Consider the following 24743-nt stretch of genomic DNA (forward strand, 5'->3'; position numbering starts at 1 on the left):
TTCTAACTTGAGCCACTGCATAATGCAGCTTTTTTGGGAGAACGGCACAGCTCTATTTGTCCAGCATTTTCCCATCAGCGAAATGCTTGTGCATCTTGTCCGAGCAGTGATAAAAGGACTAACACTACTGCTTTATGACCCGCTGACCTCTATTATGCACCAACAGAAAGGATTTATTATCACGGAGTGTGATAAGAGGGGGAAAGTATTCAAATGCTCAGTGACATGCCATCCTAAACTTCCTTTACCTGATGATTTTTAAATTATATTCTTATATGCTATGTTCCAAAATTCTAGTGGTTTTGTCATGCTTTAAAACCATAATTTCTGTGAACAGTGGTGATGAGTGACCAGCATCTCCCTGTGTAAGTGATCGTGTTTGGGTCAGCCCAGATTCCCTTCTGGGTAGGTGACTACGGTGTGGCCAGCAACACTGAGCCTCACAATGAGAGGTGATGGGAAGAACCCAGGGCTGTGAGCCTGGGGGAGTCACAAAGTATTGCTGAGTCTTGGGATTTTCATCTGTAAACTTGGGATGGGTAATGGACTAGAACAAGGATTCTCATCTAGGGCTGTGCACCAGAATCACCCACTGGGCTTGTTAAGATGCACATGCCCCACCCCAGGAGCATCTGAATTAAGAAGGAAGTACAGGACTGGACCAGTATCTACAGTTTTAACTGGCTCCCGCGTAACTGTGGAATGAGGCTCTGGTTGAGAGGCACTGGGCTGAATGCTCCCTCAGGCTGCTCCAGCTCTGTAATGTACCTTCATATCTGGGAGAGGAAATCATACAAGCCGGCTCTTCTCCTTTAAATGAGGCCAAAAAATGCCTCAAACAGCAGTGACAACCTTTAATGTCACTTAAGAACTTTATTCTACTGGTTACCAAAAGGTCCTCTTCCCTTCTCCAACTCACATGACTCTGACGACATTTATAGGGTGCAGGTGGCACCACTATAACTCTGCAGAAGGAGAAACTGTGCTTGGGAGGGAACGAGTGGTCATTGGAATTACAACCTGAGGTGGCCCTTTCCACTCTCAATGCGGGGGTACCCCCTACTCTGTCCTGCCAAATGTTCTGCTTATTCAGCCACCCAGGGTGGGGGCGGCTTAAACCTCAGCTCTGGCCTTGAGAGCAAGAACCACACCAAATTGAACGTTCTGTCTGCTGTCAGGCTTGAGACCCTACAACGACACTGTGTACCAGTCTGGGATCTTTGGAAGGAGGCAGATGGCAACAGAGGGGGAAATGCTGGGACAGGAGTTGAGAGATTAGGGTTCCCATCCGGGATCTACCAGTTAATGGGTTTGGGTAAATTATTCTAACTTTGAGTATATTAATCAAGAAAAACAAGATAACAAAATCTGTCTTCCATGGTTACTGTGAGGACCTAGTTTAAGGTAGGGGAAAAATGCACTGCCCAGGCCTGGTTCCCAGAAGGGAGCATGGAGCTCACCAACAGAACAAACCATGTGGGAGTGCAGTGGTCTGGGGAGAGGTCCCAGTGACCAAGGTGGTGGTCCATCTTCAGCTGCCACAGCTGCCTGAAGCCAGGCCTGGCAGGAGCCCTGTGACCAGGTCCACGGAGGGGCTCTGCAGAGCAGGGCTTCATGGGTACAGGGCAGCTATGTGGAGAACTCCAGGAAGAGAACTCAGGCACTCAGTTTCCTCTCCAGCAGAGGGTCTGAGCTGTATCTATACTATGGTATACCTCTCAATCAAAGCTCAACCAGAGAAATGCTGGAATGTGAGAGTGTCCTCCTCCTCTTAGACAAGGCAGCTCTCAGGGAGCTCCAGGGCCAATTCCTGAAGCAGATGAACCGTGGAGATGGACATCCATCTGTTAAAACCCCCTGCTCCTCCCTAGCAACATTCATTCCATAAAGCAGCTGTTTTGAACTTATTAACAAAAGCCTATATTGCGTTTAAAGAAGGAAATTCCATACAAACTACTGGCTAATGTAAGTCAAGGAGATTCTAGGCCATGAGTACATCTTGAATCAGTGCCAGAGAATGACATTATAAAAAGAATGGTAACTATTAACAAAATATATATCACACACACTCTCTGTACTTGCCTAAATGCTTGAAAACATACACTCTATTGTTATTATTTTTTTAAAGTTAATTACTGCTGATAAGAGCAATCATGACAATTCTCCTAATTAAGTTTGTTAGACAGTGGTCAAAGAAGTGGAATTCCTACCAGTTTTCTGCACTTGCAGCTCCCTTTTGGCTTGTTCTAGGATGGACTTGATTGCTTCATCGGACCCAGTCTCTGAGGCTCGGATCCGGGTGGTGATGTTACCTGTAGGAAGAAGCCACACCAATGACATCAAACCCACACCTGGAACAAAAACCAGTGCTGCACGAAGATGTCATTCTGATAAATAGCTTCCGGGAGTTGAGGCTGGTGATGGTAAGGAGACAGGAATGGCCTCCCATTTACCTGTACCTGCTGTGCGTGCAACTTCACAGCAGGTACCATGACCCCATGCAGGAAGGACTTCCTGCGAATTTACCCATTTTGCCATTGGGACAAGCTCTCGCATTTACCCAAGCTGGACACCCATAGACCAGGGAGAGCAAATCATTTAATTCGGTATAAAAAAAGATGAAGGGTTAAAAGGCAATGCTTTTCGTGAGTCATTTAAAAGCAACTCCAACAACTACTTTGGCAGGGGGCTGTGTTCAAGGTTCTGTATGTGTAGATGAGACCGGTATCTCAAAAGGAAAAAATGGGAAAGGAGAATAAAGGGATGAGGCTATAACAATCATTTGGAAGAAACTGAAGGCTTAACTTACAAATTTTAGATCTATTATCACTTACTGTCTTGGAAAATTTATGAACGAGGAAAGGAGCCTGCAGAAATCTCTAAAGGACAAGAATTCAGTCTTTCAGTTGCATGGTGATGCTCGCAGAGTAGCCCCCATGCCCAGATGCACTGAAGCTACCACGGCCCAGGGGCTGGCCCCAGTTCTCTCTGGAACCTGTCCACGTTTTAACTTTTTATTACCTCCCTAAATAGGAACCGCCACACCGAGCCATTTAAAAACCAGCATAGCACTGGGACCAAGCCCCATTAAAGATGAAACTCCGAGGAGTGCAGTGGAAGTTGGCTCACTAGAGCCCACAGGAAAACTGATTATGTTTGGAATTTGTCCACTCCATAGCACTTTTAACACAGCTCCGAGTTAAAAGAAAGTACAAGGAAGCAGCAGTATCTCATTTGACTTAGTCACCTGATTTTTCTCAGAGCAACAATTGTTATTCTCTCACCTGCTTCTGAGAAAATGAGAAAGGCGGAATTTGAATCTGAAGGGGTTTGGGATTCTTACTTGGGATTAATTCTTAGTGGTGGCGCCCACTTCTCACCTCTTCTGCACTCGGTAGAGTGCAGGCAGCTCAGGAGGAAGGGGCCATGCGTACTTGAACCCGTGCTTTGTTTTATACTTACTAGCTCTGTTTTTCCATCAGGTTCCAGGCCAGAATCACACTGCACAGTTTTAACCCAAATACACAGCTAATGACATGCTGCTTCCTAGGTTACTAACTGCAAAGAAAAACACCTGCCTGCAACATACCTTCAGACCCATTTCTTCGTTTCGGTACTTCCTGAAATAGTCTGTTCAGGCTCTGGCCTGGATTCTCTGTTGAAAAACAAGTGTGGTAAGAACAAAACAATCAGGGGGATGGCGGTGTTGACGATATGGGCTGCGTGACATGAAATCTGAGCCGCCTGTCACTACGGAGAGGGCTCAAGGCTTCCTGTGCAACTTGGGAGCTACTAGAAACTTCTGAGAGGCCCTTCCCTGGCTGACTGGCCACAGAGGCCATGGTGCTGCTGCAAAAGGAGATCAGATAGACCTAAGGAGTGGCCTGCGGCACCAGCGCCACCAGGGGCAAACGGAGGGAGCACTGCTGCCAAGCAAATCGCCCACCAGTCCCCAGGACAAAGCTCACGTTAATCATCCAAAGACAGTCAACTTCAGTTAACAGAGCCATAAAAAGCTCAATGTGCTCTGTCCAAATTGACACTGTTTGAAATGTCTCCCTTCTCCGTTTGTTTTGAACTTGTATTTCAGGGTATTTTAAATGTGTCTGATACGATCACCTCTCTCCATCACTGTTGATTTAGCAGAATGATCCCCTGTTAGCGAGGGAGGGAATTCTTTCAATTAAGGATATGACTGACTTTTAATTTTTTTTATGGGAGGTAGGAAGGGTGTTTTAATACAACTTTCACGTATTTTACTCAAGGCAGGCGTGTTCTGCTCACAATGCTAAACAAATCACTAACAGAAAATAAGCCCTGGGAGGGAGCTGCCCACAAGACACACCCTTTTCTGTGCGGTGTGAAGAGGAGAGGACAGTGGTTGATACACCCACGGAATCAGCTCTGTGTGAGGAGCAACCCTGGCTGCTGCTGCTGCTGCTGCTGCTCTAGGGCTGGGTGGTACCCAAGGGCTCCTCCCCACGCGAGGCCTGCACCCAAGGCCCATCGGACCACTGGACACTAAACAGGTCAGGGCGTTGTACGTGATGCAGTTCCCTCCGATTCAATACATAGTATTGAAATACTGAGTTTACTATGTGTGAGGTGCTGAGCACATTTCAGAGGCCAGACCTCCCATATCTAACAGCTTTAGCTCATGCCAGTTGACCCCTGGAAGTCTGGAAATGGTAGAACTGGAGAGAATTTTACCTGATGTTGATGCACAAATGTTTCGTCACACACACAGACATGCACACACAACTCTGACGGGCTCACATGTTGGCGCCAACCCACGAAAGTCTCTCACCTCTTTGTCTGCCTTGGATGCTGCGAAGAGCCAAGATGTTCTGCTCGTCCGAGAGGAACTGCTTCATCTTGTGAAAAGGCTCCTTGCCGCGAACGGTCAGTTTATTCCATGGCTTGGGCCGGGCCAGAATCTCGCTCACAGACCCTTGAGACAGTCCCAAGACATAATGTCCGAAAATGCGCTGTCCAATATTGTGCTTGATCAACTGCTCTTTCACCTGCCGGGCGATTTCTGCAGTGTCTATCTCCTCGCCCTCGGAGACGCTCCCAGCACTTTCTGACTGGCTGGGAGACGGGGCCATGCCATTTACATCTGGGCTTTGTTGTAATGGACTTTGGGAAGATATGGAGTTTGTGCTGTATGGACCTGTTGAAAAAATCATGCTTGTGCTTCCTGCTTCCTGCATGGCCTTGGAGTAGAAGGACTGCATTAGCTGTCGTTGGAGGAGAGAGTTTAGTGCAAATTTTCCCGTAGAAGCCAGGGGTAGGCTGGGGCTTGCCAGGGATGAGCTGAAAAAGTCTTGAGTTAACCCCGCTGGTGAGAACTGGTGTGTACCATTAGTATTGGAAGCCTGCTCCCCCGTGTTGCGGGGCAACTGAGAAGGAGGGGGGGCCGGCAAAGGTCCAGGACGCCGACTCTCAGGCTGGTCTTTCCCTTTTCTCCTGGCTGACCCTACAAGGAAGGGCAAACATAATGCATTATGGGGGATTCAAAAGGGAAAAAAAACCAAGACTAAAATGCAAAGTTTGCCCCACAAAGGGAAAAAAAAGTGCAGATTTTACAAGGGCCAATGAGGTGTGTTGGTTTGTTTTTCAATTGAATTTTTAAATCAGCCAAACGAGGCCCCCCGGAAACAAGCAACATGCATTTCATGTTTGCACCTTTCTTGTACGTTGCAGCCTGGAGAGTCCCCTTGACATAGATTCAAATTCCTAAAGTGACAAGGAGCCGGTACCACACACAGTAAAGAGTTGACAGGTCGCAGGCCTCTGACTGGGCCTCTAGCATTCGAGCTATTCCCAGGAGGGCCCCACCTGAGGAGCAGCAAACACTGACATTTTGGGACCAACGGATTCTCTCACACCACTTGCTCTGAGGCGAATGCACTGTACCAAGTCCACTCGATCGAAGGCACGCACATTTTAAGAATGAAATATCATCGGAGCCTGAGACACTTTTAAACCGGTTTACCAGCTGCCAAAACCAGAAGCAGTCAGTGACGCCACCACTTTGGGATGAGCAAAGAAAGGCTAAGGATGGGGGATGCGTTCCCAAGGAAAACCTGACAAAGGAAGAAAAGCTCCACTGAGCCTGGAGGGGCAGGGCTAAGCCTGTCAGCAGCCCCCAGAGACACCACGAGAGAGAGGCCGCACAACTAGGAAAAGATCAGAAAGCCAACATCCTCCGAGTGTCCCTCCTGTGATCTCCTGCAACACTGGCTCTAACTGACCTCCGCAGACGCTCTGCGGCCACACGTCTCACCTTGACCACCTTTAAGCAGGCGGGAGAGGGAGGGAGGGGAGCGGTGAGGAGGATGAAGAGGAGACCAAACACTCATTAGTCAAGGTTCTCATCAACCAGTGATGCTCCCGTCATGCATCGGCCCAGACTCACGGTTTACAATCCTCTTCCTCGACCCCCGGAAGGGACTGAGCACGGCACACGAGACTCCTGTCAACCTACCGCTCAGGTCGCTGTTGGAGATGCGCAGGGCGGCGTTCTCGGACTGCAGCGAGCGGTTCTTTTCCAGCAGCAGCACCTCTAGGGGCTTGGATGCGTCCTAGACAGGGCAGAGGGGGGCTCACTGTGGGCTGGCGACCCTCCCACCCCTTAGGGCCACCAGACCCCACAACCCCTGCCCTTATCGTTTTCCACCCAACTGACTCCGACACGTTACAGAAACATGCCTTCTCCTGAAGATGGCTCGACATATGTGTGGAAAACACACAAATTCTTTTCCAAAAGAATTCATTTCAGTTGAAGTAATTTTTCTTTTCCTAGACAATTAACTAGTCTCTATTCTGTCCCCAAATTCAAGTAGTCTAAACCTGTGCCTCATCTGGCAATAGCACTGGCTGCAGAGCCACACACCTGTTAGAATATCATTGGTAAAGGTGCCAACCACAAAGAGTCAGCTGCCTTCTGGGCACCAGGCACAGGATCCCATTTGATAACTTAAATTTTAATTGGCCACCAGGTTGCCATTGTCACCTTGCCCACCCCTGTACCTTCTTCAAGTGAGACAGTAAATAAAAGTTCCTAAGCCAGTCCTTTTTGGGCTGCTTTTTAACACAATGTGAAATCACGACTTCACTTGAATTGAGTTATCAGTTTGGAAAACACTAACTCTTCTTTTTAAATAAAAATAACTTGCTTTAATTTGATTAAACATTCTTGAGGAATTACTGGTCAGCTATAAGTGAGGAGTCTCTCAGAAATATCGAGATGGTGAAGCTCGCCTGGGGATGAACAGCAACCGTGGCCATGCTGATGCTCACACACACACTAAAAGCAAAGTGAGACCCTGTACCTGTGTCCCAGCTCCCTCGGACGGTGCGAACTCCATGGATTTCAGAATACTGCGAAGAGCAAGACAGAGTGGTTATTTCCTACTCATACCTCTGGTAACAGCCACACTAATGAGCATCAACATCACAATTTCCTGCTCTCCAGGAACGGAGGAACTGACAACTTTAACAACTTCCCTGGCAGCATTATAATCTGATAGAGTCTCTAGAATAAGTATGCAACTAGCAGTTGGCCAGCAAAAGTTTCTTGCCCAGCATGTAAATCATTCCATATGGAATCACACCAGGTCTGTTCAGAGTATAATTTTAAAGTTGAACACAGACATAACATTGTTGCAAGTAGAATGTATTTGTAAAGCTTAGTGGAATGAAAGAGTTGGAACAAGGAAGCCAGAGAGAGAAACCTCAGCACCCCTCCCAGGGCCGCCCCCCCACACGTTCACTGTGGGCACCCGGGGACGGGAAATCGGCAAAGAGCAAGGTCCAACAACTGGATGGCTCAAAAGCTGGCACAGACCTTCTCCGCAGCCCCAGGACTGGGAAGAAACACCACTGCAAAGGTGTGGGAGAGCAGGTTTATTTCTTTGTTCTCCTTATCACTGAAATCACATTAATTTCTGGCCTGTTTCAACAGGTCTGAGAGCTGACTGAGTTCGGGTGCTCAGGACGGCTGTTTCCAGCATTCCTTTAGCACGGACACTGCTTTCTTTCTGAGAGTCTATGGGAGGAAAGGGCGAGTGAGTCCACGTGGGTACTCTCTTCACACATGAGGACAGGTGAGAATGAGAGTGGGCTGCCCGTCCCAGGCATGGCCACCTGCGTTCTCCCGGCATTCTCGTAGCAGTGACTTTAGCTTCTGCCCTCTTTAACCTCCACTGAAGTGTCACTAAAAGAATATGGTATGTAAAAATGCCAAGGGCCCCAGGAGATCACTCTCTGCCAGGGCCGCCTTGAGGTTCAGTAAGCAAGCAGCTGGCTGCTCTAAGTTTCTCTAAGGTTGTAACCTTAGAGAAACTGGTCCTTGTCATGCAAGCTAACCAAACCGAATGATAAGGAGCTAATGGCATAAACCATATAATTTTATTTCATAGTGAGCTATTGGAAACACTAAAAATCTCGGTCCCATTACATCCGATGAAGTATGGAACTTGTCTTTTCTTGGTGGCCATCTATTGTTCACCACTATATTCTTGTCTGAGAGCTTCTTGAGGATCATGTAAGAGAAGACTAAGTGAGTCTCTAAGTTTATACTAAAAACACCAGTGTCTTTTCATTTATCCAGCAGATATTTACCAACGACCTATTATGCGCCCGACCCGGGAGAATCAGAACCACTCTTCTCCTCACCCTCAAGAACACTATGGGCTCTTTCGGCAGAAGACAAAATCCAGATAGCACAGGAAAGAGGGAGCCTGTGGGGGCCCTGGGCAGGAGAGACTCGCTGGGCTGGAGACAGGGTCTCTGTTAAGAGTTTGAGAAGGGTCTTGAAGGAGGATACTTAACAAACCACTGGGGGTGTGGGGACTCTGGGGGCACAAATGGGATGAGAATGTGGACTTGTGTCTGAAAAGGCACTTGGATCACTAGGAAGTGGGAGGCCAAGGACACATTTAATCAGAAAAGCCACCAAGTGGGGCAGCTTCCAAACATGCTGCGGTGGGGGCTGCAGTGCGCAGATACAACAGAAAGGGCTGGCAGGAAGGTGGGAAGGTTGCTCTGGGAGGAGGGGAGGGCCAGCTTGGCAGGCGGACAGAGGGTCGGGTACGGACCAGGGATGTGTTGCCGGCTGGAGTCAAGAAGCCTTGGTTCCTAGGAACGGAGGCGAGCTTGGAGGGTGGGAGTGGGACTGCCCTCGGCGTGGGGAGAGCGGGGGGCTTGGGTGAAGGCCTTCTTATGCAACACTAGAAGACGGCACACATTTTTTTTCTCTTGAGTGGGGGAAGAAGAAGGAAAGGAAGGGAACACGAGGATGAGGAGGCAGGTACAGAAGATCAATCAGGTAAAAAATATAGATCCTTAAGTTGAAAATGGGGTGGGGGGTTAGTACAGAGCATGAAGAGCCTAGAGAGAGGTTAAGAGGTCATCCAAGACATTACTGACAGAGGCCGTTGTGACCAGAGGGAATGAGACTACAGAGAACTGAAGGGAGCACCTAGAGGCACCTCACCAGGGAGGCTGGAGGTCATGACTGAAGGAAGGCTACTGCAGGATATGGTGGCAAGAAGGTCAAAGATCCCTTCCGATGGGTTTTTCTAGCAAACCTGAGGGAACAGAATTATGAAAACAAAGAACAGCATGGCGAGTGGGTGTAGGCTTATTTTAAAAGGAGAAATTTAAAATGTCAGCAAGAGAGAAAGGAGCTGATAGAATGAACAGCAGGAAGGAATAGGAAGGACGGGAGCCAGGCTCCAGGTGGAGGGGTCAGCCTGGAGAGACAGGAGAAGCCAGGACCAGAGGAGTGATTTCAAGGCAAAGGAGGAAGATGCAGACGTCTACCTCCTCTGTAGGGCAAAATACCAGGGTGTCTGCTAAGGGGTTAGGGCTCAGCTGGGGACAGAAGAGGGCGCTGAGGGCACAGAAGGGTCCCTGGGGCAGTGCAGAGCCCATAAGTAGCTGTGGAGAAAACACAGCCTACTGAGACCGGGTCTACACACCAGAGAGACTTTCTTGCAGGATTTGATAACCTGCACCGGAGGCAGGGGAAGCCCAGGGGAGACTCTGTGAGACCAGGCAGGAGGACAAGGGGAACCGTGTGCACTGTGGGGGGCTGCCCATAAGCAACAGGCTGGGTGAGAGGGTCATGAGCTTGAGAGCACTGGAACTGGGGACAGGTAGGGACCAGGGTCTAGAAAATGCAAGAGGGCCAAGGGCAGGCTCTGGGGAAGGAGTATGAGGTAGAAGGGACAGGCTGGGCAGTGGGGCCTGAAGAAGGAACATCTAAGCTTGAGAATGTAAGCATTAGCACTGAAGGGACAACAGGCTTTCAGGTGTTGCCTCTCGGATGAGGAACTCGAAGTTGGGAGAAGAAAAGTTCTGCAGTCCAGGTGGCCGGGGAGACGTGTGGCCATGTGTACTCTTTCAAATGGCAAACGTTTTCCTGCTCTGCTTCTGTATGGGGAGCTTAGAGCTGAAAAACAAGCTCATATTTTGTAATATCTGTAATGGCAACATCTCCCCTGATTCTGGGCATACTGGCATACTTTAAATGCACAGTTTTAGAAAGAGTCCAAAGAATTCAGGCACACGCCTCGGTGCAGACAGCCACAGCGGTGGGCAGCTCAGAACATAGCCCAGTTGCGAAGTGTCTGCCTAAGCTGAGAGCAAGGACCTGTGGCTTCTCCCTCACTGGCATGGCTTTTTTTTTTAAGCAAATGTCTCCAGTGAGCACTGGATTGTGAAAGGCTGAGCAGGCATCTCCACACTTACGTTAGTTCTTTCTTCACCTCTTCATAGTCAGCCTGTCCTTTGAGTTTTTCTTCCAGTTGCTGAAAACAGAGAGGATTTTATTAGTTGCCATGTTGAAACAGGTAGATGGACTCTGCTATGGACTGAATGTTTGTGTCCATCCTCCAAATGCATATGTTGAGATCCTAACCCCCGCTGTGACAGTATTTGAAAGTGAGGCCTTTTGGGAGGTGATTAGGTCATGAGGGTGGAGCCCTCATGAATAGGATTAGTGCCCTTACAAAAGAGACCCCTCACCCCTTCTGCCTTGTAAGGACACGGTGAGAAGGCAGTTAGGAAGGGAGCGCTCACCAGACACCAAATTTGCTAGTGCTTTGATCTTAAAATTCCCAGCCTCCAGAACTGTGAGAAATACATGTTTGTTGTTTATAAGTCCCCCAGTCTATGATATTCTGTTGAGGCAGGCCAAAAGCACTATACAGATTTCACCGACTACATCCTCTGTAAAACATCCAGTCGTCCCTGAGAGGGAACACAAACACATACAAATGAAAGTTGACAACGTGCAGTGTTATCTTTTGTCCTTCACTCTCTGGTCTGGTGAGTGTGTGTTAGTGGACACAGGTGCCTGTGCACAGGCGTGCATGTGCATACACACTCACACAATATAAAGTTGTAACATAAACTTGATGAAAGTTGAAGAAAAAAGCTTTGCAAAAGTGGAAAACAAAGAAAAGGCCATTTTGTATGAAATACCATGAAATGACAAACAGAATGAAGAGAAGCTCTCCTAGGATTTTAAAAGCAGCATGTGGCTTTTCACAAAATATGTTTTGCTAGCTGATGGAGACAGTCTGTTGTCAACACCTTTAGTGGGACTCTGCTAACAAGAGATACAAGCCCCTTTGTTGTTGAGGCTGTCATCTGATGGGTATCAGGAAAAAGCACGTGTACTTCCAGATTCCTCGAGATGTGGGGATCTTAGGAGTAGAGGCCCATTTAGCTGGGTGGTCATGGGTTCTCTGACAGTTGTCTGAGTCCTGCAGGGAAGGTCTGCAGCTGATTCCCTGGCTCTAGATGGCCTTTTAGAGGAAAGGTGAGGGGCTCTGGCCTGGGGGCTCAGGGGAGTGACAGCACGTTTCACAGGTAGGATGATGCTCTGATGTGTTCCATTCAAGTCTGTGTGTTCACTGGGCATTCAGGAGCCTGTTTCTGCACAGAGCTCCATGTGGCTTTCTTGACAGGAAGATCTTTGGCATAGGTAGACAGCAGAGGTGCTTCCTTATATGAAGGTACTTTGGACTAGTTTGTCTTTGACCTCCCTGCAAGGGAGCTCTGTGGGGGAAAGAGGCAGCATAACATAAAACACAAAGACCCAGCTGGGGGTGTGGGGTTGGGGGTGGGGAGGTCCTGATGATTTGGCCTATTTCCAAGCTTGGGGTGAACAAAATCCAGTGTTTTAATCAAAGCACCTTCCCACCTACAGGGCTTCCAGTTGCTTTTCAGGTTCTGCTTGACCAGCCAGTTAGAAGCCAACGGAGAACATTCTAGAGGTCGGAAAGGAAATGCCCATCTGGCCATCAGCCTGGACATTCACCTGAATCCTGCCCTGCCTGTTGTTTTAAGAATTCAGGTGTTTCGTAAACAAAATTCATTTAGCCCACCTTTTCCTACTGCATTTGCTGGAAGTTTTTTTTGTTTGTTTTTTTGTTTTTCGTATTTTCCATTGCATAAAAGTGCACCACCCTAGTTCCTTTTTAAGACTTCTTGCCAACATTATGTATCATAATGGTTCCTCAGCCATAATCAAACAGGTGGTAGCATGCACTTATTTTCCGATAAAAGATTCTCAGAAGGTGCTCATGAAGAAGTGATTATTTCATTCTTCTCCCTATAGTGGAACAGCAGGAAGTGCTAATGTGCCAGTCCTTCCTAACAAAAGATTATCCAGTGCTGCGGGGATACAAAAGCACCCTTCAGATTGAGGAATTCACTGACGCTGGACAGTGAACACACATAAAACTTGATCATGTTGAGCGATCAAGAGAAAGACAGGAAGAAAAGCAGCAAGAGGGGAAATATCAGGAGCACTTCAGAACCTGGCATGGCATTAAAACTGTAGTCAATTCTGTCCCTTATAAGCAGAGTGACTTTGGACATGTCAGTAAACTCGTCACTTTGGGCATGTTAATAAACTTGTCATCTGTGGAATGGGATAGCAGCAATTATCTTCATGGGTTGAGCTTAGGGGCACAAGGCAAGGATCTGGTGCAGATGTTGGTAACACGAGGCCTTCAATGTGGGGCCTTCATCACTGCCAAGTCCCACTCCATCTCCCTGAGAGCACAGCTGTGGGTCTTCTTTGTAGACCTAAGATCGGGCCCTATCAGAAGGCTATAGGACTGGAATCTGTGTAATCTGGTTGGATATGAGTATTCACTGAGAACTAAACAGCTTCCACTAAATTTCTGCCACCTACGGACAGGCAGCTTAATTAAGAACCCAAGACCATAGCTGTAAACTTCTGATGACATCTTTGTCTCGGTGGACAGACAACTGGACGGAGGACTGGTGGGGCTACCTGACAAAGCCTGTCCTGACCTGCAAGCACCTTTAGCTTATCCTCACCGAGGTGTCACCGGAGTGCCATGACTCAGAGCCACGCTTGTGGTGTGGGACCGAACACTGGCCTCTGGTACTAAAAATGCCCATCGTGGAAAGCAGACTGAGTGTCCTCGGCTTGGTTCTTTGACCAGAAACTCCTTGCTGGGTACTCAGAAATTCTACTTTCGAAGACTCAATCTGGAAAAAGCAACAGGTGCTCCAGTCTGTTGTTCTCTCTGGAAAAAGACTTCTCTCCGATTTCTCTAATGCTCATGGGATGGGCCAGACTCTATGCTTGGTTCTGTATCCCATAGGCAGAACCCAATTACTTGAGTATTGCAACACTCTGCAGAGGTATCTATCCATCTGCCCAAAGAAAGAAAAAGAATCATCAAGTCCTACAATTTGACCTTGGCAAAGTGAGGCCTGTCCCAGGGGGTAGCCTGTTGGGCTGAGTGCTCCTCACGTGGAAAGTGCAGAGAGTTTTCAAAGGGCGATGGTGAAGAAATGTAGGGCGAGCAAGCGCAGGCTGCCGAGAGGCCCTCAAACATGGCTGCTTCATGATATAGGTCACATACCTTTAGTAATACAGAGCGTATGTGCGGTGAATAGAACTTAGGTATGCATCAAATGTTTCTTGAACTGCTAGAAGAATCTACATGAAGTTCTTAAAATCCTGGCTAAGACAAATGATAAGGGAATTTAATTTAAAATTCCCAAAGTATTTTGGTGTGCAGCAAATTAGGCACTGCATTTACAAAAGATATGTCTTAGTCCAGTTGTAACACAGGGCTTTCCGTGCTCTAGGGCTACCGACTTAAGGGACGTCTGGCACGGGAGACTAATGGAAAGACCCTTGGAAAAGCTTCATCATCCAGGTTGCACAGGGAGGGGTCAAGGCACAACACCTCTTTGCAACAAAACAGACTATGGGTGAGAAGGCAATTGTGTTACAGTTTATGTTCAGCTTTTTCCTCCAAGCTGATCAGAGCCAGGCTCTTAGCCATGCTGTCTGAAGACTGACAGCCCAGGCATCGGTGTACGACCCCTGGTCCTCACCTGGAGCCTGGGGCTGATGGGCCACCAGTCAGAGCTGAGCAAGTGTGACTGGGTTCCCTGGTCCTGGACAGGGGTCTGAGGCAGAGCCCCTAGAGCTGACACTGCTTTACTGGGGTTCAGGACTAGGAAGTGTGCACCTCCTTTTTACATGAACGGGATGTCTCTGGTCTCCACAGTTCCTCAGTGAGAGGTAGCATGTATGTAAATACAGGATCTATTGCTGCTGGGCAAGAGGGAGAAGCTTAGGGATGGCTGGGGGGTGCTGTGCACACATTACAGCAATGCTGAGAATGACAGACAAAAAGAGGAGACCCTCAAGGCCAGATAGGAGGTTGGTGGAGAGAGTGACCGTTATGGGAGAGGGCTTGCTGCAGGCTGGAGAAGTGTGGCTCTGGACAGAAAAGAAGGAGCCCTATATGGCAACCCTGTTAGTGGTCACCTCCAGCTTCCACGAGCTGTGATCCTGGTGTGACCCAGGTACAAGTGGATGGGAGCCAACCATTACTTGCAGTGTCCAGGTAGTCTGTGTCGGGCCCTCCTGGTCTGGGCCCAACACAGACTACCTGGACACTGCAAGTAATGGCCAGCTAAGGGTGCCACAAGCTGGGGACGTGCTACAAGTGAAATATCTGCATTTACTCATCAAGTGACTAGGGGCACATGTGTCTTTCCAAGAGGATTCATCTTAGAATAATTAATTAGCTCCTTAAAGCGTTTCCAGTAACATCCACTGGTTTACAGGGATTTTATAGGAATCCATTTGTGACCTCTAGCTCTCACCTCGATCACAACATAGGCCTTGAGGCCTGTAGCCAGGTTTTTGTCAAGATTGCCTCCACTGTTCTCCCCTCCCATGGGGCCACCTTCGCCCTTCCTCCTCCCTATGGATGGCTCACTCTGTCCTCTCCTCCAATCTGTTCACAGTGCCTTTAAGACCTAATCAGGACAAGGCTCTGGGAAGCTCGGCTTTGGGCTCTCTGTTACCAAGATGCTGATATTAGAACTTGCTCGTGACACCCGGGTTAAATCTCCCTTCGTGGAAGGTAGGTGAGTGTGGTGGAGGGACATACACGGGCCTCTCCTCTGTAGCCATGGGCTAGACACCACAGGGTGTGGCCTCTCCTAACCTCAGTGACTTCCTGCACAAGGTAGCGATCATCATCATTTCTGTTCACCCTACGAGAGTCAAATGGGATGTGGATGTTAGAGCTTTATACACTGAAATGTCGATAAAGATGCTTGTTAAAATATTATCAAGGGCAGTCTCTGTGCAGAGTAAACACACTGCTTGGTGGGGGAACTTATGTAATCAAAGAAGCAGAGTCCAGAATTAAAGGCACTGAATGGCTCTAGAGAAGCAGCTATCAGTCTTTTTTTTTTTTTCCCCCATCCCAACCTCCTGAGGGACACAGCATGCTCCACAGTGGCTCAGGAGAACCCATGAGCACCTTAGGAGGTGGGGTGAAAGTGCAGAGGGTTGGGAGACACTGTGGTTTAGAGATAGTCCAGCAGGTGATTCGAATACACCTCCCCCAAAATATAATTTCTTCCTATGGGAGACTGGAATTATTTTAGCTAGCCTTTCCCATAAATACCATTTAAAACTGAAGCTTTTGGTAGCATTATTTTCTGTACTATAGTGAGCACAATGCAGGTGACTGCCTAATTATACTGCCTCTGTTTTAAAGTGTTTCAACAGAAGACCACAAAATAGAGAGATCAAAAATAGCAGCCTTGTAATGGCAGTTGGGTTATTTCATTAATTACGAATACAGAATTATCCTTTACAAGTGGCGCTGTGCTTGAGCACTTGTCAGATTAGGCAGGAAGAAATATCTTCTACTTCTGAGTCTGTTTACATGTCTATTTAAAGGTTAGAGGATGTAATGCTATATGTGGAGAGTGATGTGTTTATGGTGAACTTGGCTTGACAAAGTGGAACACAAGGAAAGATTGGTAAACATCCAACTGTCAATTTATCCTCAAAAAATTACAAATCAGTTTTCTAAGCGAAGGGAAGAAATATCAACTGCAAAGAGATGGAGACTTTCAAAGTGCTGGAGAAGGCAGACCAATTAGTCCCCAAATCTATTCCACTACAGAGTGCACCACCAGAACGTACTGGTGGAGGAAACCCCCATAAGCTCAAGACTCAATAATCTCAAGATTCTGCCCATTATGCTTTCTGCCCTTGTGAGATCAACCCTCCACACCCCATCGTGACTGTCATTAACCACGTTAGCGTTTGTCTCAAAGACCATTGTCAATGCTCATGGCAAAGCCACTCACAATTCCAAGATGCTGAAACAGCTGGAAGCTGTAGCATCTGCAAACCGATCCTAATTTGATCGAGCCCCACACAGTGTGCCCAGAGTCCTAAAAGCTGGATAACATGATCCAAGAAAGAAAAAACTGGGGGTGGGGGTGGGGGTTCGAGGGGGCAAGGAGGGAGAAGGAAAGGAGAGCCCCCAGGAAATTCTGGTGCTATTCCCTGTTCCTTCTGAGTGGCCACCACTGCTGGGTCAGAGACCCCCGTAGCAAAAGCATCAGGCTGTCAATCTGACAGGTCTCATTCATAAAATATTTTCCTAATAATTGTATCGCTGCTTAGTTTAGATTTGAGACTATAAATTACACACATTAGGGGGAAAAAAAAAGCCCTGGGAAGGTATCTCATTCAATTAACCTTATTCCTTTGGGGAAGGCTAATGCCTTTTGTGTGAAGGTTCGGTATCAGGAAGATCTTCACTCCTGGCAACAAGGGGTTAAGATAATTAAAATCAGAGAAGTCTTGTTACTAGAGAATATGTTTTGATTATTAGATCAGATGAAGATAAGGGAGCAATAATTTTGGAAGAAGTATTGCCGAATTGTTTCATTAACTGCACAGTATTAAAGAATTCCCCCAAGATACGGATAAAGAACATTAATTTATGAAAACTCTGTTTCATTTTTTGTGAAGGCAAACATTAAAACCTTAACTGATTTAGAAGAAATTGCTCTATAATAAAAAATGTTAGGTCTATGGCCTCCCTCTCATGTAGTCGAATGCAGAATATATTTGAGTCAAACCCTTTAACTGCAACAAAGGAGAGAAAGGCAAATTATCTAATAATAATGCCAGTGCTAGGGTCAGAAATGGCTATAACATGAGAAAATTAGATTTAATCTAGAAATAAAAAATGAGTGCTGGTACTCACTGGGCAGGCTGATGAGAGAAAAAGACACACTGGAGAAATAAATGCCATGGTTGATGAGAAATGTGACCAGGTCTCAACTGTCTTTCCCAAGTGGCAGGACTATCTCCCCACAGGGGCTCAGGCACCCCAGCAGTTTCTCAGGCAGTGGATGAAACCCACCCCAAAGAGCAAAGAAGAAACTAATGAGAGCTGTGAGTGCCAAGAGGACAGACTTGCTGGGAACTTAGTACTGGGTCAAAAACATGGTCATGAGTTGAGAAGAAAAAAATTTCAAAAAAAAAAAACCAAATGGGCCTAATTGCATTCTAAAATTACTCTATATAAGAAGTTATCCTAACATTTTTATAACTAATTTGATCTACCTTATTTAGTATACAATGACCATATTTGGTCATTGTATGAGTTGGTCACTCACACACTCATTCACACACACTCCACAAACGGATGCTGAGCCATGCAGGAGTGGGCATTGCTCAGGCTGGGGAGAGATGGCAGAGTGGGGGAAGGTCTGGCCTGGGAGCTGGGGCCCCCTGCCCTCACTGGTCCTGTCCCTTCATTTTCAAGACACTCCGAGGAGGCTCTTCTGGCTCTGACATGTTATGAATCTAGGATCCCAGGACTATCTTTAAATTATACCAGTAACTTCAACAGATTGGAAATACCTTAAATAAAGTATCATTTTAAAAAAATACAATGAAAAGGGTTCTGGGTCTTGAATTTGGGCTACAAAATTATGAGAAACTGGGACTCCATCTGGGAGGAAAGAGACTGACTGTGTGAACGCCTTGTGTGTTGAAGTAACATGGCACTTTGGGCTGCTATGGTACATCACAGGCTTGAGGGACCAAAAAAATGGCCCTGCGGCTTGAGAGCACGACCCACAGGGCTTGGAGAAAATGTGCCCTCAGTGCACCTCTCGCTTTCATTTCACTTGGGCACAGGGAGAGCCTGAATTTCAGTGTGCTGGGTCGTCGCCTCCTCCAAGAGCCAGGGAGGGCCAGGCGAGCAGGAGTGATAGCATGTGTCTACAGATGGCCTGAGGCCTTGACAGCCACTCCAACCCCACCCGAGAAGCACACAGAATCTCCAGATCCACACTGTTGGCTCCAGTTCTCAGGTGGTACAGCAGCACCATGGGTGGGCGGGCACTGAAGATGGGGGTTTCCACCAACTGCTGCATGTAAGGGATAGAAGTGCCATTCAGGCAGGAGCTGGCAGAAGGTTCAAAGTCCATTTCCCTGCTTGGGCTCCAGGGCTGTTTCTAGCTACCTCACAGAGGTCCAAGGTTGCCATAGTTGCTGACAATTCCAGACGTGATGCCCTCCAAAGAAGAACTCTGATGGAGCTTATATATCCACGCTCATGAGTGAGGTGCCCATAGGAGCCTCGTGCCTTGTCATACTGTTCTCACAAAAATTCATGGTCGGCTCAGACTAAGAAATATCTAAGCCGTTGCTTTTGCTTTTAAAAGTGAACAAATTTTAACCATTACCTTGCAGACCACAAAAATGAGACTACCTAGTCTGAGACAACGCCTCCCGCCATGGTCACTACACCCAGTGGGCATCCCAGGTGCCGGAGGCAAAAGTGTCAGCGTGTTTGTGGCGAGCCAGAACCACTGTGCCAGCCGACCCTGGGCTCCCTGCAGGGCCACGTGTGGAGGAAGGCAGAGGGTACGTGTGTGTGTGCATCCAGCACCCCCCTTGCCCGCCAGCGCCCTTACTTTGAGTGTGCTGTTCTTGGCACTCAGCTGCTGCTCAAGCTGGGAGATCTGGCTGGCTGAGTTCTCCCGCAGCTTGGTGAGGCTGGCCTGGAGTCTCTGCACGTCCTCCACCAGCTGGGCGATCTCTCGCTCTTTGGCAGCCAACTCAACTTCCAGGCTGGAGCGGGTCAGCACCTCTATGGCCTGCTCCTGGGAAGGAGAAAGGAAATGACAAAACTGCACCAGCTTTGGGCAGGTGCTTGGGGTTAGCTGTGCTGGCGCCTGTGGCAAAAACAGGCAGATGGGAGGATGTGGACGGTAAGCTCACGGTAAGGCATTACTTCCTGCTTCTGCTTGGATCGGACCCGTGACTGCCATCTCCACACCACCTTTCTGTCTGCACGGTGAGCTGCCACTGGAATTTGTCCGTTCGACAAACATTTAAGAGGACCCACCATGTATCAGGCACGCAACAATGGACAAAAGGGCAGAATTCCTCTCTTCACATTTCCATTTAGCAGGATGAGTGAGACCCATTAAATGTACTTATTAGTAGCATAAAGTGTTTTGGGTGGTGTTAAGTGCCACAGAAGAGCTGAAGCAGGGAGAGAGTATGGGGTCGGACTCGGGATTTTTAATAAGATATCAGGAAAAGTCTCATGAGACGGTAATATTTGAACAAAGATCTGCAGGAGGAGACAGGAAGGGCCCTGCTGGTGGCTGGGGGATGAGTGCTCCAGCGAGGGGAATACCAAACGAGAAGGCTCTGGATGTTTGAAAGCATTCCGATCTTCTCCCACGAAACAGATTCAATGTCCTTTAGATTCATTACTAAGCTCTCTAGATGCTGAGGTATTGCCTGACAAATTGATTTTTCAGAGTCAGCATTTTCAAGAGTTAAAAGATATGGAAGATGCACATCTGGGGTTCCCTCCTTAAAAATTCTTTTGATGATTCATGTTCTAAAAAACTAACACCCCTCCCCTCAATTTGCTCATTGAAAAAAATTTGCAAAAGAGGGAAAAGGTTTAAAAAATAAAAAGTCAAATCCATAATTCCACTTTCTAAGTACTAAAGCAGTACTTTTTAAGTTTTAAAAGTAATAATGGTTGCTGAACGATTCTGGCAACATTTCTGCAGGGCGGATGCACTTCTAAGTGTGACTGACAGGGATGGGGAATATAGGACTACCTGAGTCTCTGTGACAGCAGAGACCTGGGGCAGCTCACACGGCAGTATTGAATGCCACTATCCTCTCTGTCGTAGAGACCTGTCTCTGGGGCAGCAGAGACCACGGCAGTATTGAATGCCACTATCCTCTCTGTCGTCTGTTCGTGTCTTGATCTTGCCTACACTGGGGTGGAAAATGGCGGCAGGGGCAGCCCCAGTGGGCAGGGGCAGCCATGCCATTTCAGGAACGATATGCTTGTCTTGAGGTTTTCACATCTTGGGATAGCCAGTCATCCAGGGAAATAATTTTTCAAGTCTCCCTCCTAGGAAATTAAGGCCTTTACCACTTAAAAATAAAGTTTTGTGTGCAAAGAAGTGATTCCTTTCTGTTTGATTTGTATAATATCATAAAATAAGATTTGCATTTCTCTTGACTTCTGGCAGATCCACACACGGCCCTGGGGCCCCAGTGAGCGCTTTCCCGCCAGTTTATTTAAAAGGCACATACTGTCCAGACCAGTTCAGGTCAGAGTGTGCTCCACAGACTGGTGCCAATTCACAAACCGTTCGTTGCCAGTACACAGTGAGACAAGTACAGAAATCGAGAGTGTTTAGAAATGTTTATAGCAGTTTGACATTGCTGTGACATTTTTATTGTCTTTTATAAAACTACGGTCTGTGACAGATTGGAAATTTAAAAATCTAAACAAAATTGTCCTTCTCCACAGAGAGTTTGGGAAGTACCACCCTATATAACACTGGGCCGGACCAAGGTCGAGGGCCTAAGACAAGTCCCCCAGCAACGCCAGGAAGTTAGCGCCTAAGAAGACAGTGAGAGAAGCATGTGGAGGTGAGCCCTGAGGAGGGAGAGAAGGGCACAGAGGAAAAGGGCTAGCAGATCTTGTCAGAAGAAAGAGGGGATTCATTTCAGGGTGGGGACACCACAGATGGGTATGGAGGTTGGAAAGGGCAAGGAACAGGGCATGAGGAGGGACCGATGCTGAGAAGCCAGCTCAACAAGGAGCAGGCATGTTGGTGCCTGACGGTGAATGCTCAGAAGGGTGACCAGGGGTGCCTGGACTTGTGGAGGCAGGCAGATGACATGATGGCATTGATATCCAGGAGGGTCGGTCTCATGGTGGGTAAAGACTGAATCATGTTATCTAATTTAATGTATTTATCAATTTTCTAACCTGAAGGATACCAGCCATAAAAACCGTTTCAAGCACTCTTAGGGAATAAAACAAGCTGAAAAATGATCTGGGATTTTCAACAGGCAAGTATAAGTCACTATATTAGGGACGAGTGGTTCAAATAATATATATATAAAAACAGCAGCTCTCAGGGCTGACCCTGAACCTAGGATGGGGACTGGGGGTAGGCAGTCCCAAAGTGCCGTCTGCTTAACACCTGGGGCCCAATGTGGCCTAACCACAAGCTGACCTTGGGCCACAGATTACTCATTTATAAAGTGGCAAAAATCATTCACGTTTGCATAAGCTAAATGAGATGAGGTAATATATCCTTCTTAGTCTGAGGGCACAAGCTAGGACGAAAAGTTGTATGACAAGGTGAACAGGTACTGAGAGGAGGGGTAGCCTTTATAGTGGTAGGGAGGTCAGTGTCAGGCAGCTCGGATGCTGTTGAGGTCCCTCCTGAGAGGTGAAGCATCCACGGATTCAAAGAGGGCCAGGACCACGGGGAGGCTCCCTCGTGTTGTGCAGGCCTCGACTCAGCTGCATCTGATTTACTTCGGGCTTTAGAAAATATATGGGTCCTGAGCCCTGCCCTGGGGACTGTGGTTTAGCAGGTGTAGATAAAGGCCCAGGACTCCTTGGTGATTCTAAGGGGGTTCCAGGTCAGGACCCTGGCTAAGACTTGTCTCTGAAGGGACTGACTTTCTCTGGTTTGACAAGTCCCTATGGGCATCAGAACGAGGTCCTGAGAGTCTGTCCCACAACTTCAGGCTTCCAGGGCCTATAAGGGCATCCTATATTCTTCATGAGGGCTGGGTCTTGGGGATGGAGGCTCTTATGGCTCAGGAGCCAGGACAGAACACATGGGAATGCTTTCTAAGGTCTAAAAACATTGTTAAAAAAAAAAAGGCTTAAGATGATGATAGTGGCGGGGGTGTTTTTCTAAAGGGAGAAATGAACATAAAAACGAGTTATTGAGGTAGTAGCCCATTAAACTTTGTCCCTTTGAACCCATTCGCCTCCCCTCTCTTCCAACCTGCTTGCATGAAATATCACAAGTTGCGTAACTCTTGTGAGTCCTCCTACTGAGACTAGAACAACAAGGCTGAAATAAGCCAGATAATGATCTTCTATCTTGCAGCCATTTTCATATTAAACATGAATGAGATGCAGAAGCATTGTGAAATGATGGTGTACCTAGGCCCCCAGCCCATGAGACAGATACTTGAGTCAAGGCTAATCTTAGTTTTACTTACTCCAGCAGGGGAAAGATAAGGAATGGAAGAAGCTTCACTTCTCTCTTTCATTGTGACCTCTATTTCTGACAACGCCAAGTGGCCAAAGTAGGCAAAATCTATTCGGTTTATGTACCCAATAGATTCACCTGTGAGACAGGTGTATTTTCTAATATTGCGGTGTGTTTAGGTTCAAGGAGATAGCCTGGTGTGATAGAGCCCTGAACTAATAATATTTGTAAATACCTGACAAAGGACCTTTATATATCCTGTCCCATTTAATGCACATGAAGTTCGGATAGCTGGATATGGGGAAAGGAGCGGATTGTGGAGGACACATTTAGGATTAAATGCTACCTTGATCATTTTCTAGCTGTGTAACTTTGGGCAAATTACCTAACTCCTCTGAGCCTCAGTTCCCTTCCCTGTAAAATGAGGATAATCAAACCTGCCTCTAATGACCATGGTGTCATGAGGCAGAAATGAAGTAACCACAGAAAGCCCCAGCACAGCCCCTAATGCAGAGCAGACACTGTCTGAGTGGAGGCTCACCTTCCAAAACTGGCGATTCTGGTAAGACACCCAACAGGTTGGTTTTGGCCTTTGCTAGGTCTATGGACTCTACTGTTTCTCTGCCGAGTTCTGTCAGCCAAGCCCAACAGACATTTTCCCGCTGGCCCAGTTTCCTGTGCTTGCTCCCTGGCTGGCTGGAGTTGACTGACTATGTGGGAATGCACACTTAAGGGAGCCCTTGGCAGGGCCACTCCCAGAAGACTGAACCCGTGCCATGTAAACAGTGTACTTAGCTGATGATGAAGAGTTTAATCACCCCTAGCATCCACAGCTTACTTTACCTGCAAAAACATTCATTTCTTCCTGAAATGTTTTGGTTGCTACAGTCCAGGATGCTGCCAGAAATCCTTTCAATCAAAGCATTTAGGCACATTAGGATGAACGACTTTCTCTAGAGGACCAGGATTGACCAGAGAGGCTGGAAGAAGCCGTACTGACTTCGTCCACGGGGGCTTCCTGCCACTATGGCGCTGGGTCCAGTCCAGATAAACTTGATGAGGGCACGGTGACAGAGCCATGGCACATTTCAGGTAAAATTAAAACCAAAGTCCATGAAGTACAAAGGACGTGATGGTTCCTTAAATGGAAAACTTTCCTCTGTATCTCGAGACACTTAAATCATGTTTAATGTTACTTTGAAGAAAGAAAACAAAAATCCATTCTCAAAGGGGGCCCTGACACTAAAACTCTGCTTCAGAGTCATTCCCGAGCAATAGTTTAAAAGCCCCGGTCTGAGGCGGCAGAGTACCATCGCTGAGTCCTGGCTTGGCCACTGGGGCCAAGAGCTCTGGGGCAAGGGGTTTACATTCGCGAAGCTCCCATTTCTTCATCCACAGATAAAAAATAACAATACCTCACTTTATGGGTTAGGTGGAATAATTGCTGTTAAACTGACACACGTCAAACTCACAATGCATTTATTATAACACCAAGTTTCCCTGACTTGACTGTGCTGAGAAGGGCCTGGCTCGTTCCTCCTTGCTCTCCCAGTGTCTGCTGTGGGTCCTGGCACACAGCAAGGGCTCTATAATTCTTTGTTAAGTGAAAGGTCACCTGTGAGTATAGTCTTCTCACCACAGGCTGTCAGAGCTGAAGGGACTTCAGGATCACTTACCCCTTACTCCACACATTAGACGGAGGTCTAGTAAGTTTAACTACCTGAGGTGTGTAAGTGAACTGGTGACAAAGCTAAGCTTCAAAACTGGGGCTCCTGGATCAGAAATAATGATGCCATCCACAGAAAGGAACTGCTAAGGTTTCCTGA

The 24743-nt window shown here is 47.4% G+C and overlaps 1 protein-coding gene across 2 annotated transcripts in view; it reads right to left on the reverse strand.

The window, feature by feature from the left end:
* CUX1 (cut like homeobox 1) overlaps positions 1-24743 on the reverse strand; it is a 347921-nt gene that overhangs the window by 68315 nt on the left and 254863 nt on the right. The window contains exons 11-14 of one of the 2 annotated variants that reach the window (XM_015594614.2): positions 19327-19509; positions 10762-10820; positions 7338-7386; positions 6491-6587 (exon numbers count right to left, since the gene is read on the reverse strand). In XM_015594614.2, coding sequence (XP_015450100.2) covers positions 6491-6587; positions 7338-7386; positions 10762-10820; positions 19327-19509 — 388 coding nt within the window. Of the gene's footprint in view, positions 1-6490; positions 6588-7337; positions 7387-10761; positions 10821-19326; positions 19516-24743 lie in introns of both variants that reach the window. The other variant, XM_015594613.2, reaches the window with a different exon arrangement.

The sequence above is a fragment of the Pteropus alecto genome, unplaced genomic scaffold (assembly GCF_000325575.1).
Source record: "Pteropus alecto unplaced genomic scaffold, ASM32557v1 scaffold68, whole genome shotgun sequence".
Taxonomy (NCBI): Eukaryota; Metazoa; Chordata; class Mammalia; order Chiroptera; family Pteropodidae; genus Pteropus; species Pteropus alecto.